This window comes from Monodon monoceros, unplaced genomic scaffold (assembly GCF_005190385.1).
Source record: "Monodon monoceros isolate NGI ecotype Baffin Bay Population unplaced genomic scaffold, NGI_Narwhal_1 Super_Scaffold_7, whole genome shotgun sequence".
Taxonomy (NCBI): domain Eukaryota; kingdom Metazoa; phylum Chordata; class Mammalia; order Artiodactyla; family Monodontidae; genus Monodon; species Monodon monoceros.
The window spans coordinates 105,833,520-105,847,019 of NW_021703784.1; the positions used below are offsets into that span (position 1 = coordinate 105,833,520).

Here is a 13,500-nt window from a genome sequence, read left to right on the forward strand (position 1 = left end):
CTGAGGAGGGGGTCACCTCAGCTAGGCTGGGAAGACGTGCCACTGAGGAACACAGGCTTTATTTAGAAACCTTCAGAGCCCCCTGACGCTAAGCTGGGAGGCTCCAATGTGGGAACAGGGTGATGGGGTGTCTGGAGAGAAGAGAGGGCCCTGGCCACAGTCCCGGGCGGAGGGGGGCTGACAAAGAGACACGGAGACTGAGGAACACCCAGAGCCTTTACTGTCCCCCTGGGCACGGGGTGAGTCAGGGTTTCCGCCAACCCCTGGCCCACACCCTCAGCAAGGTCTCTGCCCTGGCCGCTGGTGCCACCGACAGGCAGCCCGCTGGCTCCCTTCCCTGGGGGTTGGGCCCCGGGCCTGCTCTGCCCCTGAAGCCACCCCGGGGGGACAGTGGTGGCCGTCCCTCCAGCTCAGCCAGGGCAGGCAGGCGGCCAGGCGGTCTCCCCACTCAGACCTCCGCGCCTGGGGCCTCGGGGCTGCTGCCCTTGCTCCGGAAGTGGTCCCTGCTCCGCTTCCTGCTGCTGTGGAAGCCCACCGCCTCCCCTGGCAGGGCGCTGGCCCCAGACCCCGCGAGGGCCTCCCCCTCGGGTGCACCCACCTCCTGCAGGTGCCCCTGGGGTCTGCTCCACTCCTCGGCCTCCGGGCTCCCGGGCCTGGCCAGGTGGGCCAGCTCCACGGGGCCCTCACCCCCCGCCGCCCCCGGGATCCCGCGGGGGCTCCCACCCGGCTCCCCTGCCTTCCTCGGGACCCTCCTCTTCTCAAGCCGGGCCTCGCCGGTTCGGACCGGTTTGGAGAAGATGAGCCGGCCCTCCCCACAGCTAGAGGGGTCCTGGTTGAAGGAGGGCACGTAGCCGCTGGGGGCGGCCAGGCTCTGGGGGCCCAGGAAGGCCAGGGCGGCGGCCCGGTTGCTCTGTTTGCTGGCCTCAGCCACACCCTCCAGGCTGTACTTGGTCCAGCGCTCGGGGTGGGCCACGTAGTCAGGAACGGGGGGCACCCTCAGGGGAGCGGGATTCTGAGTGGCCCTGCTCGGGCCCCCGGCTGGAGGCCGGCTGGAGAGTGTCAGCGGCTGCCGGAAGCCCCCACTGTCGCCAGGGCCGGCTGGGGCCGCAGAGGGCGGAGCCCGCCTGGCTGCCCGCTCCAGGCCGCCGAAGATGTCGTGGCTGCGCTGGGAGAAGGTGGGGCTCGTGCCTCTCAGGTGGAAGGGCTGCACCGCCGCTGTGGCGAAGCTCCTGGGGGGCGAGGGGGGCTCATCGGGGCCCGAATCCCCTGGGGCCTCCCCGGGCAGCCCCCCTGGAGACAGAGCTTCCACTTCAGCATCATCGGGCAGGCTGAGGTTGGAGTCCGAGTCGCTGAGGCAGACGGGGTCGGGAGACAGAGCGGCACCCCCGGAGCCAACGGAGTGCTGGCCGTCCCCTGCCTCAGCCATGCGTCCCCCAGCCACGCCACACCTGCACCAAAGCAGCCCAGGGAGTCGGTCACTGGAGACAACACAAGCTCAGAACAAGTCCCTCCTGCAGACCCACCACCCCGGGGAAGGGTCAGCAGCAAGAGCTGTGTCCAAGGAGGAACGGCCAGGTCCCCCGCCCCGAAAGCCCTCCTCTTACCTCCCTGGCTGCTGGGCGCCTGTGCTGGACGGCTGGTGGGCCGAGCGCTGGAGAAGATTCTTGGTCGCAACGGCCCCCGCCAGGCACGGCTCTGCTCAGTGGCTCAGTGGCTGGCTGAGGGCAGGGAGGGAGAGGCAGCCCTCAGACCAGACAGCAGACACGCTGGAGTGGAGCCACCACCCCGGGAGTGGGCCTGGGTTTACAGAGCCCCTGACACAGCCAAGCCCAGGAGCTGGTCCTTCTGACGTGTCACCTCATTCAATCCTTTCCAGCCAGTCTGACTAAAGCCACTAGGAGGCCTGCTGCAGGGGGGGCGGGGGCGGGGGTTCTGGTAGTAAGCAGCCAGCCAGGGCTTGAACCCAGGGCCGAGAGCGACCTCTGCTCTGCACTCCCTCTCTCAGCCAAGCACGCTGCGTGGCAGGCAGTGGGTACTCCACAAAGGCCGGGAGGCCTGCCTCCTCCGTGGGGAGGAGGTGTGCTCCTGACCGCTGTGAGATGCCCTGGAGCTCCAGAGGAGTCTGCAGACACATCCTTGGCATCTGCGGGTCAAGCGCTCAGGAAGCCGGAGCGGCCTTGCTCCACAGAGGCCAGCCCCACAGCTCCTGGGGCATTTGTCCTATGCTCCTCCGCACACCCCTCACTTTCCCAGCTGAGCAGAGAAGTGCTGCCAACACCTGGTTAGTGTTCCACTGTCACCAGGCACCCTGAAGCTTGTTTCCAGGCTCAGAGGACAGCCCAGTCTCACCCTCCGCACAGCCATCCGTCCACCAACTCCCTCTTCCCACCAAGCCTCCCTGGCCCAGGGTGACCCCTTGCTCGTGCACCCACCGAGGACCAGACCAGGCAGACCAGGAGTGTCTCTGAGTGCCCGGCAGCAGGTCAGACACAGGCAAGATCTCCATTCCTCTGGGCCTCGCGTGACTCCCAAAATGAAGGCACAACTCCAGGAAAGGGGACACGAAGTAAACGCCAATGGTGTCTGTTTTAGAGGTGGCAGGACCGGAGCGGGGAAGGATTTGCCCGTCATACAGTACGTTGCAGGCAAAGCTGGAGTTCAAACCGGACTCCGGCTTCCTACATTTGCAACCCCGTCCCCTGGAATCGCGGGAACGCCCGTGGTGAGTGGGACACGCCGTGGGGAGACGGGGATCGCGCCCCAAGACAGGGAATGCGGGGTCTGCATCTCTGAGTTCTCCGAGAACTTCCCGAGGTCAGCGCAGGGCAGAAATGAATACAGGCTGAGGGCCTGGGGGGCTCGGAAGCGGGGTTTTCTCAGGGCCGGAATCCGGGCAGGCCAGGTCCCAGAGAACACTGGCTTCTTTGCTGGTTGTCTCGCTCCCCTGGGAGGCGGACCCTTGACTTTCTCCACTCCACGCGCCCAGGGCCTCGGCCCGTGCCCAACAGGTTCTCCGTGTCGGGAGCTTAAGTTCTGGGGCCAACTCGGGTGGATGGGCCAAGGGTCCGGGCCTCACGAGGGCCTCCCTGCTCGGCGCAGCAGACTGCGGACAGCAGCCTCCCGAAGCCCGACCGCCCAGCAGCGCCGTCTTCCCCACCACAAACCTACCGGCTCACCGCGGCCTGGCTGCCTCCATCTTGCGCCGCGCTCGGCCCTCTGGGAAACTGAGTCCTCTGCCGGCGGAGGGCCGCGGCTTCCGCACCTGAAGAACTACATTTCCCACAAGTCACTGGGCCGCTACTCCCGAGGCCTGTCGGGAGTGTGGTCTCTGCGCATTCGCTGTCTTCCCTCCCGGAAACGGCGCTCTCTCGCGAAGAGACCGGAATTGACTAAGGCCAGGAGGGAGGCTGGGAGGCCGAACTACGACTCCCAGAATGCTCGAGGGCTAACGGCCAGCGCCGCGTTCCCGGGGCCGCAGCGCCGCTTGCCGGAAGCCGCGAGGACCGGAAGTGCATCGACGCGTGCGGCGCTGTTCCCGGGCACTTCCGGGCCTGGCCTAGAGCGGCCGGCCACGCCCTCGTGGGTCCCGGGAGCCGGGCAGCGGGGCGTGCCTCAGGTTGCGCGCTCGTGCCAACCTCCCGACTGCCCGGGCCTGCCGTGCGGCAGCTCTCCTGGGAGAGGCGCCCCTACCTATTCCTGCCGATGGTCGATGGCCTGCCTGGTTATTTCTGCCCGGAAGCGCAGGGCAGATCCCAGTCTCCCCTGGACGGGCCGCACGTACCTCGGCCCGGGGCCCAGGCGGCCGGCGCCCTTTCCCTGCTGACGCCTCGCCTGCTGGACGGCCAGAGCGCGCTCCCTCGCCCCGGGTTGCAGCCCTGGAATCCAGGGTTCAGGCCATGCTGCGGCCTAGCCCAGGGACCCAGAGAGGAAACAGGGCCCGTTCTGATCATCCCTAAGGCCACCCCCATGCAGGGCCTCACCGGGAACGCAGAGTCCAGGCCACCGCAGGCAGCTAGTTCACACCGCAGCTAGTTCACACCGCAGCTAGTTCACACCGCAGCTAGCAGGGGTGACACCCAGGCCTCGGCCAGGATGTTCTCAGGGCTTCGCAGCACAGGGAGAAGTAAAAAGGAGCTGGTTCCTTGGGCCATCCAGTTTTCCCAACCCACCAGCACCCCCTTGGACTGTGGAAGGGCAGGCCCGCTGAGGCCCTGTGACCCCCAATGCAGGGCTGGGGTTAGTTTCCAAAATCAGCCCCCCAAGGAGGCCCCAGGGAGCCCTTGATGTATGAATCCCAGCCAGGGACTTGTCTCAAGAGGTCAAGTTAATGTACGTGCAGGGGGGTACCTGCATGCAGCTAATGGTGACATCACCCAGCATTCCCGCTGGGGGCAGCAGCCTACCCAAGAGGTGACTGGGCCTCAGTCCACGGTGGTGGGCCAGGTAGGCTCCCCCAGGTAGTGGCTGAGGCCTTGCCCTCCAGCCTCTGCAAGATGTGGGCACCCAGCCCCATGACGGGACGTCTGCAAGCAACTAGAAGGTCAGAGAAGAGCCCCTCAGACCCTTGGGAGGGAGCAGTGTGTCCATCCTCCTGAGCTGGCCCTCAGGAGGGCGGGGAGTCTTGCAGGGGCCCCACATCCGGTACCACATTCTTGGGCCGCCTGCCTGCCCCGCACAGACCCTGCTGGGCAGTGGTGCACAAGGAATGGGGGTGGAGGCTGCTCCAGGTGGCACAAGGCCCAACAAAGGGGCACTCCCTCCGCGGAGTCCTTCTGGGCGCCCCACAGACACCCACCAACAGGGTCGGCAGCACAGCCTGGGCCCAGCGAGGTCCAAAGAGCTGAGCACCGCCTGCGCCAGGCTCCTCGGGCTGCCCCTGGGTCTCAGACACCATGGGCACAGGAAGGGGCCGGACATCGTGGTAGCATGCCTGATTTTTCCTTCTTTATTGAATGACTTTCAAGATGTAATTACAATCGAAGGTGACGCGTTAGAAAGGAGAGGTGCGTTGAAGGCATAAGGCTGCTCGTGGACCCGGCTCTAGAGACAGGTGGCCGGAAAGGAACAAGGATTAAAAAAGGCTGAGCGTGTGCCACCCGTGGGGACGGGTGGGTAGGAGGGTGCAGCTTGGCCGGACGGCCCTTCGTGGCCCCGAGGAGAGGCCCGGCTGAGCAAGCAGAACCCCCGAGCAGCCCCAAAAGCAGAGGGGGCCCCTGCCCTGCAGTCCCCAAGGCCACTCACATGCCACCTACAGGTGACATCAGCCCCGAAAGCAACAGGGAACTTCAGGACAAGAACAGAACCTCAAAAGTAAAAAGGCTGATAAGTGTAGCAGTGATACCAGGAGGTTATATACACAGGTGGTGACGGCCCCTTCTCAGAAGTGTCCGGGTCGCTCTGGGGGCCCTGCAGGGGTCCCAGCGGCCCTCCCTGCGGCCTCGGCCTCAGTACACCGAGCTGCTCCGGATGCCACAGCAAAGCACCATGCTCAGGATCATCTCGAAGATCTGCGGAGAAGGGGGGGGGGGCGGGCAGGTGGGTCAGTGCCCGGAGACCCGCAGGGGGACCCTGAGCAGATGCCAGGCCCGCCCCACTCACCATGATCACAGCCACCACGATGGCGGCGATGCCGATGAGGTACAGCTTCCCCGAGAAGAGCTCGTCGATCTTCCCGTGGCAGTCCTCCTGCGGGGGCGGCCAGACAGCGTTCAGAGGTGCCCATCCTCAGCCCCCGGCGAGGCCGTGGCCCAGGGTCATTGCAGAAGGAGCACAGAGGGGCACAGCCCTGCCCTCCAGGACCCCTCAGCAGAGGTGTGAACAGGGCCTAGTCTCTGCCAGGTTTTACCTCACATCCGTTTTAAACAAACACGGAAATGGCGAGTGTGCCGTGTGCGTCCTCTTGCACTCAAGAGATTGGGAAGCACCGCCGCGACAGGGCTGACCCGGGAGGTCAGGGCACCTCCATGCCAGGTTCAGAGGGCTCCCCCATCGGGAACCTGGGCCAGAGACTCGCCTCCCCATGGGCCGGCCGGCAGCAAAAATTTGGCCTCGGCCCCCAGGCAGAGCAGCCCCAACTCCAGCCACAGCACTGCCCAGTATGGCCGTGTCCTTGCCCTTGCCAGCGGGAGCCCCGAGAGGGCCAGCCACCGCCCAGGACCCACCAGGGGTGGCAGCCAAATGGGGGAGCAGGCAGGCCCCGCCCCACCCTGGGAGGCCCCACCCATCACCACACACCTTTAGCAAGTTACTGATGACGTTGCTGCTTGAGGGACACAGGCTGTTCTTGAACACAGAGGTGGTCACTGTGGTCAGCGCGTTGGAGCCACAGCAGTTAAGCTGCAGAGATGGAGGGCGCCCGCCGTCAGCCCTGGACACGTGGCCCGCAGGCTACAGAGGCCCCAGGAGCTGCGCCGGCCAGGCGTGGGGGCGGGGAGCTGGGCGGGTTCCCTCCAGGGGGAGAACGGAGCCCAGGGGGCCCACTCTGCCCCTCCTCCCACTTAGCTATACTGCGCAGAGACCCCTGCACCCCATCTTCCTTGGCTCATCTAGTTCCCACCGGGGACCCCCAGGTCCCTCAGAATCTCCCCAGGTTCCAATGCCCCTCCCGCTCCTGGCTGAGGTCTCACTGAGAGGACAAAACCCCAGGCCCCTGGACGCCCTCCCCGGCCCCCGCCCCTCCCCCGGTCCGCCGGCCCCCCTGGACACCCTCCGCGGCCCCCGCTTCTCCCCTGGTCCGCCGGCCCCCCTGGACGCCCTCCCCGGCCCCCGCCTCTCCCTCGGTCCCCCGGCCCCCCTGGACGCCCTCCCCGGCCCCCGCCTCTCCCCCAGTCCCCCGGCCCCTCTGGATGCCCTCCCCGGCCCCCGCCTCTCCCCCGGTCCCCCGGCTCCCCTGTACCGTCTCGTGGAAGGTCTTCACCACAGCCTTGGCATTGTTAGCGTCGTCGTCCATTATGGCCTGCTGCAAGGCCTGGTCGTAGAACTGCTTCACATCCTTGGCGATCTGGGGAGGGAGGCGGTCACAGCACAGCAGGACTGCCCCCTCCCCGAGACGTGCCCTCACCTGGCTCTCCCGGAAGGTATCACTCCCAGGACAGACCTGCCCGCCACTGAGCCCTAGAGAAGGTGACCCTGCCTTCCGCTCGGTCGCCATGCTGCCTCTTCCAGAAAGCCCTCTGTGGGCTTCCTACCGGGAAGAGCCCTCCCAAAGCACCCTGCAGTCCGACCCCTCCCCCGCAGCCCGAGCCCCTTCCCCCTCCCCACCAGCAGCCCTCCTGCCCCTCCCCACGGACGCTGCCTCACCTGGTCCTTGTTGACAAAACCCCAGATGCCGGCGGCCACTTCACAGGCGAAGAGAATCACCAGGCAGGTGAAGAACTGAAAAGGGGAGGGCACGGCGGAGAGGGCAGGTCAGAGCTGGCCAGAGAGGGCCCGGGCCTTCCTGAGTCCCCAGTGACCGGCCAGCATGCGCGGGGTGGCCGGTGGTATCCACCCACCCAGGACCCGACGGGATGAGAGGCGTGGGGCCGAGAAGCAGAATCTAGGACTCGGCCCGGCAGCGAGATGCCAATGTTCTCATCATCCCCGAGGGACCAGGCTCCACAGGATGGGGTGGGTGTGGGAGGGGAGGACATGGTTGGTTCTGGGTGGGTCGGAAAGGGCAGGGAGTCAAAGCCCACGGGAAGGGTGTCGCCGTGGTGTGCCTGGGCTCGCCCACCGGAGACACAGGCACAGCCTCCTGCAGCCCACGTCTCCCAGACGCCAGGCCCTGGGCAGCACAGCCAGGCCTCCACTTCCCTTCGGTGGGTGACATGCCTAGGGGCACCTGAGGCTGGCTCTGGGACTGGGACTCACTCACTATTATAGCTGGCTTTTTTTAAGGAAGAAAAAGAAAAAGCAACTTTGGAGCTCAGTAGAAACTAGACAAAGAACTAGACGTAACGGCAGTCCACCTCGGAGGGATTTGAGACCCGATTGGGGAAACCGGAGAGCTGGCATTCTGGGGGAGGTCCGCAGGGTTAGACTGGCCAGGGGGGCACCAGGCTCCACGTCGGGGACTGAAGGCGTTCTGTCTCCACCAGAGTTCCCGGTTCTGCCCCCGGCCAGCCCCGCAGCCCTCACCCTCAGCCTGGCCCCGGCCCTGGGCCTTACCGTCCCCAGCAAGCACTGGGACTCCTGGATGGCTCCGTAGCAGCCCAGGAACCCAACAAACATCATCACAGCACCCACGGCAATGAGGATGTAGATGCCTGCAGGGGAGAGACGGCTGCCCTCAGTGCCCTGACACCCCAAAGAGGCAGGACAGATGTCCCCGGAAGCCCTCCTCCCCGGCTGCGTACACACACCCCACTGCCCAGGCCTCTGGAGGGGCCACGAGGCGCCGACGCCCACCCTGCTGGGAAGACAGCAGATGCCTGGAGGCTTGGAGAGGAGCTGCAAGGGCTTGGCAGCCCGGCGGGGCCGTGTGGGCCCCTCTCCAGGCCTCAGTTTCCTCCTCTGTGACGTGGGTGGAGACCGGCGTTGCCGAGGCCAGGACCGAACGGCCCATGGTTAGTGTTCAGAGAACTCAGTGCGATGCCACAACCCAGACCCTCTCTGGTTCCCGCAGTCTCCGGGATTTGGGGGCACCGTGGAGGACCACCCCCGTCTTGGCGCAGAGGACCCAGCTACTGGCCCGTGGGGTGGGGTGGAGGTGAGCCCAGGGGTCTGGCGAGTCCACTTCACTTGTGCCCTCTCAGACGGGGGCTCGAGTCCGGCTGCTCTGCTCAGAGGAGGGGGCTTTACCCGGCTTCTGAGGCCCTGACCCCGGGGGCTGGAGCCTGCTGGACGCAGAGGCCTGGCGGCTGGGATAGCTCAAGGATGGCACACGGGGTCAGTCTGCCCCCCTGGCCTGCCCAGCACCCACTGCTGGTCATGCGGCCCTTCCCTGCATCCACAGTTCACCCAGGCGGGGCCCGTGCCCCTTGAAACGCGGACCACGTCTCTCCAAGGACCTCCCACAACCCTAGTCCTACCAGCAGCCCTGGGCCCACCCCCCAGTCGCCATGGTTACGCGGCGGGCAGGCAGCCCAAGCCCCCTCCACAGTGCTAGGACAATGGGTCCCAAGGCTCCGGTGCCAAGGGCCTGTCGCCCCTGCCTGGCCAGGCTTTGGAGAAGGAGCCTGGGGGCCAGGACCCACTGCTGGGCTCAGAAAACGCCCGGGGCCTCCCCTCTGGACAGACGGAGCCTCCCGCCAGGCCTGCCCTCGGGGGCTCCTCCCTCGGGCACAGCACCCTTGAGCCAGGTGCTCTCTGCTCAGGTCCTGAGACCCCCATCCCCACATCACTGCCTGAGGTTCAGCGAGATGGCACAGGGCGCCAGGGAGGGGCACCTTGGCGTTCTGGGCTCTGGAGGGTCCTGCGAGAGGCTGGGAGACCCAGAGGCGGTACCTGACCCACCCACCACCCCCAGGCCCAGCCCCAAGCCCCCCCACGGTGCCGGGTTTCCACCTAGAGCCCTCCGCCTGGTTCTGGCCAGTGAGGTCCAGGACCCCCCTGGGCCCTGCAGCATTGCCTGGGGTGCTAAGCCAGCCCAGCTCACCCTGCCCCGCTGCCTGGCACTGGACAGACAGCTCTTGTCAGGGCCCACGTCTGCTCCCCCAGCTCCCTGGCAGGCCCAGTCTGCATCAGAGCCAGCAAGAGGCTCTGGAAGGCCGGCCCTGGGTGGGCAGGAACTCTGTGGCCAGAGGGGCTCTGAGAGGCCCCCGCCCATGGGGACACAGCAGAAGGTCCAGGGGCTGGCACCCAGCCTGCCGGGTGGTCCCGCAGCTAACACTGCTTCACCAGCAGCCGGCACTGCTTCCCCAAGGGCAGGATTCTCCAGAGCCAGGAGAAGCCAGGGTCAGGCCCCAGGTGACGTGCGGCCCCCAGTGAGTGGACCGGGGGGACACCTGCTCCAACGCCAGCCTTGCCCTCGACGAGCCTCTCCCGTGGGACCCCTTCCCCGCCAGAGCCTGAGCACAGCCCCGCCGCCTCCATTCTCCCGCCAAGGTCCCCCCAGACGTCTGCGCGCCGGCGGCCTGGACTGTGTCCCTAACCCAAGCCTGCAGCCCGTCGCCGCTCTTGCCCCATCCTGGCCTGAAGCAGGGGAGCTTTCAGCTCCTCTCCTGCCTCCTGGGCCAGACGCTGGGCTGACAGCAGGAGCTGCCCCAGCCACGAGGCTGGCGGCCCCAGACCCAGCAATTTGGGAGGGACCCCTTCCCAGACTGCTCGCCCTGGGGCCGGTTCAACTCTGCTGCCAGCAGAGCCCACGCCCACTGCACCCAAGGTCCCAGAGAGGGGGACGGAGAGATGGCAGCAGCCCTTCCCACATTGGGACAAAAGGCCCGGCCACAGGTTGGCTCAGACCCCTGCGGGGGCTCTGAGAGGGAAAGGAGAGGCCTGGGAGGAGCACCGCAGGAGAGAAACATCCCTCGAGGGCCCAGGCTCCCGCGTCCTCAGACGTGTGGGCCCCGCTGACTGCCTTGCTTCTGAGGGGGCCTGGTGCGTGTGCGGGGGCCCCGGGTCACGGACCCCTTGTGCCCTCTCGGGAGGCAGACTCACCCTCTGCTCCTGAGACTCGAACCTGTGAGGGGCCCCACAGCATGGGGGGAGCCCAGGAACCTGCGGAAGAGGGCTCGGGACCCTCCCCGGGACGGCTGACCCCGGGAGCCCTGCCGCCAGAACCCCAGGCTCTGGTCTCCACCCCCCATCCATGGCCCCCGGAACCCAGCCCTCCCAGCTATGGCCCAGGGGGCCACGGGCAGGGAGGGGGCAGGCACCCCTCACGGCCCCGGGGCGGGAGGTGAGTGTGTGGGCCACTCCCACCGAGGGTCAAGCATGTGACCCGGGGTGGCTGCTGGCCCCTCAGGGCGCCGTGAGCCCTGAAGGTTCCCTGCCCTGCTGCTCGCCTGTGGGAGTGAGAGGGGCCGGCCCAGGAGCCAGTCCTTTAAAGGACAGAAGCATCTCAACAAACACTCCCACAGCTCCACAAGGGCCAGACCCCACCTTCCCTGATGGGGGGAGGGGGCCCAGCAGGAGGCGGGGGGCACCCCTTCTCCCCTCCCCCCCCCCCGTCGCCCCCCCGGCACCCCCCCCCCCCCCCCGGGGGCCCCGGGCCCCCCCCCCCCCCCCCCCACAGCCTGACGGATGCCCCGAAGGGGCCACCACGGGCGCCCAGGAGGCAGACTCGCAGCCTAACACAGCGGCTATAGGTGTGGCTGCAGGGCTGAGTCATGCAGGCCCTGAGTCTCCATCCTGGGGGCTCTGGGCTCCAGCCCCACCCTCCCAGGAAGCCTCCCCTGAAACACCCACCATATGACACAGGGGAGCGCAGGGGAAGGGGGCAGGCGCGGCCCAGTCTGAGCGCCACGCCACTCGCCAGGCCACTCCTGGCCCCCCACTGGAAGGGACCTCTGTGCTGCCCAGCAGCGCCCCTGTGCCAGGCCTCCCGAACACCCCTCTGCCCCCGCCCTACCCAGCTGCCGCTCTCCTGCTCCGTCGCCCCCCCTAAGGTGGTCGGGTGGGGTCCCAAAAAGCCACACGCACACACCCCGCCCCCAGTTCCAGTTCTCCCTGGGAGCACCCCCCGCCCAGGCAGGCACTGCACCAACTCCAGAGGGGACCCTCAAGGCCCCCAGGCTGACATAACCCCACCTGCTCTCTGGCTCCGTCTCACCCTCTGGCCAGAAGAGCCCTTCCTGGCTGGCCTCCTCCCTGCCCCAGCAAGAAGCCAGCCCCGCTGAGCTGGCTCAGCCCCTGCTTCCTCCTGGAAGCCCTCCTTGGAAGCCCTCCGTGACAGCCTGCCTGAGGCCTTACTGAGCTTATGATCACACACCCCAGTGGCCCGTTCCTGCCGGCCCCCAGCCCAGAGCTAGCCGGGGTCCTCAGCCCGTCCTCTGCCACTTACCTACGTAGAAGGTGTTGGGTGCAGGCCTGTCTCCGAGCTCCAGGTAGAGGAGGTTGGTGGTCTGAGGGTCATGGCGAAGCCACAGGGCCACACCTAGGATCACACCTCCAGCCAGCTGCAGAAAGAGCAGGGCATGGTGTCACTCGTGGCCCGGAGCCCAGCAGTGGTGAGCGTGAATCCACCACACTGCACACACGCACAGAGGAGGGTGCCGAACCCTCCTGTCCGCTGGGTCTGCGTGAAGGGCTTCCCTCCAGGCAGGACGCACTAGCCCCTGGGGTCTGGGCTGCTGCTGGCTCCAAATGTCTGATTTGCTGCCTTGGTTGTCATGATGCCCCGGGGGACCTGGGCATGGGGGACCATGTGGCTGGTCCCCAACCCTCCCGCCGGCACCACTGGAGTGAGACTCCCAGACAGGTTACCAGATAAGATGCAGGACACCTGGTTAATATGCATTCAGACAGACAACAAGTACTTCTTTGAGGAGGGGGTGGGCACTCGATGCCACGGGGGCCCTGGTGTGGATGGCAGAGGCTGCTGGGGCCGGTGGCAGCCGGGAAGCCACAGGGCCGGGGCTTTGTGGGGTAACTCCCTGCCATCACGGAGACGGCAAACCGCCGGGAGAGCAAGGGAGCTCGCGGTGCTCGCCAGAGAGACCGCAAGGCGGAGGCTGCGCTGAGTGGCGGGCAGGAGAGGGGGCTCTGCTCAGAGCCTGGCACGGGGGGCGCGGGCTTCCGGCTGACTCATGCCCCTGCGAGCACGGTGGCTCAGGGCTAGGTGGGGTCTGTCCTTGAGGGTGAGCCCAGACCGGGCCCAGCAGGCCCACGCCTGAGCATCTGACCCACCCAGGCAAGCTGGCCCCCGCACCCCAGCCTCCTCCCTGGGCTGCTCCCCGAGGCAGTAACTGTCCCCGGAGCTACAAGCACCAGCTCCTACACAGACCGTCAGCTACGTGTCCAATGAAGAAGAGAAACCGAAAAGCGGACCCCAAGAAGACCACCTGGCTGGCCCAGTGCCTGTCCCCAAGGCCCTGGCCACGGAGCGCGGCCCTGAGACAGGCTCAGTAGAGCGTGTGAGACTCGAAGCCCCAGCACCAGGGGCTGCCCCACAGAAAGCCCCAAGCATCTCCAGGGATCTCCAGGGATCTCCAGGCAGGTGACGCTAGGGCGCTGATGGGGGATGGGGAGGCCAGGAGCCCCGCGGCCCCAGCCCAGGCCCTCCTACGCTGGGCTCCGTGGACGGTGAGGCTGGTGGGGACCGCTGGGGACCGCTGGCGCCCGGCAGCAGCCGGGCTGACCCTGAAGGTGGTGCTGTCGACACCGCCCCCCCGAGGGCGGGATGGCACCCTCTCTGACCCCCTCTTCCAAATGTTCAACTAGGGACTCCACTCCCCACACTCAGGGCAACACACTTGCTCTCCCCCTTCCCAGAGCACATGCAGTGGGACCGACAGGGTCCCTCCGGGGCCCCCGGGGCCCCCCTGCGCACCACTGGAAGGGCTCCTGGTGTCTGTCACACCCACAAGCGGGTGGGAGGGCCTGGGGACGGGGCAGGGGGAGGGGGAGGGTGGGGATGGG

At 67.1% G+C, this 13,500-nt stretch overlaps 2 protein-coding genes across 4 annotated transcripts in view; both read right to left on the reverse strand.

Annotated features, from left to right (window-relative positions):
• Nucleotides 1-202: 202 nt before the first annotated feature.
• TSSC4 (tumor suppressing subtransferable candidate 4) lies at nucleotides 203-4,000 on the reverse strand. Of its 3 annotated transcripts, XM_029207860.1 has the most exons (5): nucleotides 3,981-4,000; nucleotides 3,169-3,270; nucleotides 2,433-2,583; nucleotides 1,605-1,718; nucleotides 203-1,448 (listed from the first exon to the last, which is right to left on the reverse strand). In XM_029207860.1, the coding sequence occupies exon 5, from the start codon at nucleotides 1,424-1,426 to the stop codon at nucleotides 449-451; it is 978 nt and encodes a 325-aa protein (XP_029063693.1). In that variant the 5' UTR covers nucleotides 1,427-1,448; nucleotides 1,605-1,718; nucleotides 2,433-2,583; nucleotides 3,169-3,270; nucleotides 3,981-4,000; the 3' UTR covers nucleotides 203-448. The 3 variants fall into 3 exon arrangements, with proteins under 3 accessions (XP_029063693.1, XP_029063692.1, XP_029063694.1); XM_029207859.1 differs by lacking the exon at nucleotides 3,981-4,000 and having other exon boundaries at nucleotides 3,169-3,357; XM_029207861.1 differs by lacking the exons at nucleotides 2,433-2,583; nucleotides 3,981-4,000 and having other exon boundaries at nucleotides 3,169-3,254.
• A 922-nt stretch (nucleotides 4,001-4,922) lies between these two features.
• The window catches only part of CD81 (CD81 molecule), an 18,847-nt gene continuing 10,269 nt past the window's right edge, over nucleotides 4,923-13,500 (reverse strand). Inside the window, exons 2-8 of the mRNA XM_029207862.1 lie at nucleotides 11,924-12,038; nucleotides 8,149-8,246; nucleotides 7,300-7,374; nucleotides 6,896-7,000; nucleotides 6,235-6,336; nucleotides 5,599-5,685; nucleotides 4,923-5,507 (exon numbers count right to left, since the gene is read on the reverse strand). Coding sequence (XP_029063695.1) covers nucleotides 5,445-5,507; nucleotides 5,599-5,685; nucleotides 6,235-6,336; nucleotides 6,896-7,000; nucleotides 7,300-7,374; nucleotides 8,149-8,246; nucleotides 11,924-12,038 — 645 coding nt within the window. The 3' untranslated portion in view covers nucleotides 4,923-5,444. The remainder of the gene's footprint in view (nucleotides 5,508-5,598; nucleotides 5,686-6,234; nucleotides 6,337-6,895; nucleotides 7,001-7,299; nucleotides 7,375-8,148; nucleotides 8,247-11,923; nucleotides 12,039-13,500) is intronic.

Bases quoted from the DNA above. Each gene is read 5' to 3' on its own strand.
- TSSC4 (XM_029207860.1), bottom strand. From the start codon at position 1,426: ATGGCTGAGGCAGGGGACGGCCAGCACTCCGTTGGCTCCGGGGGTGCC.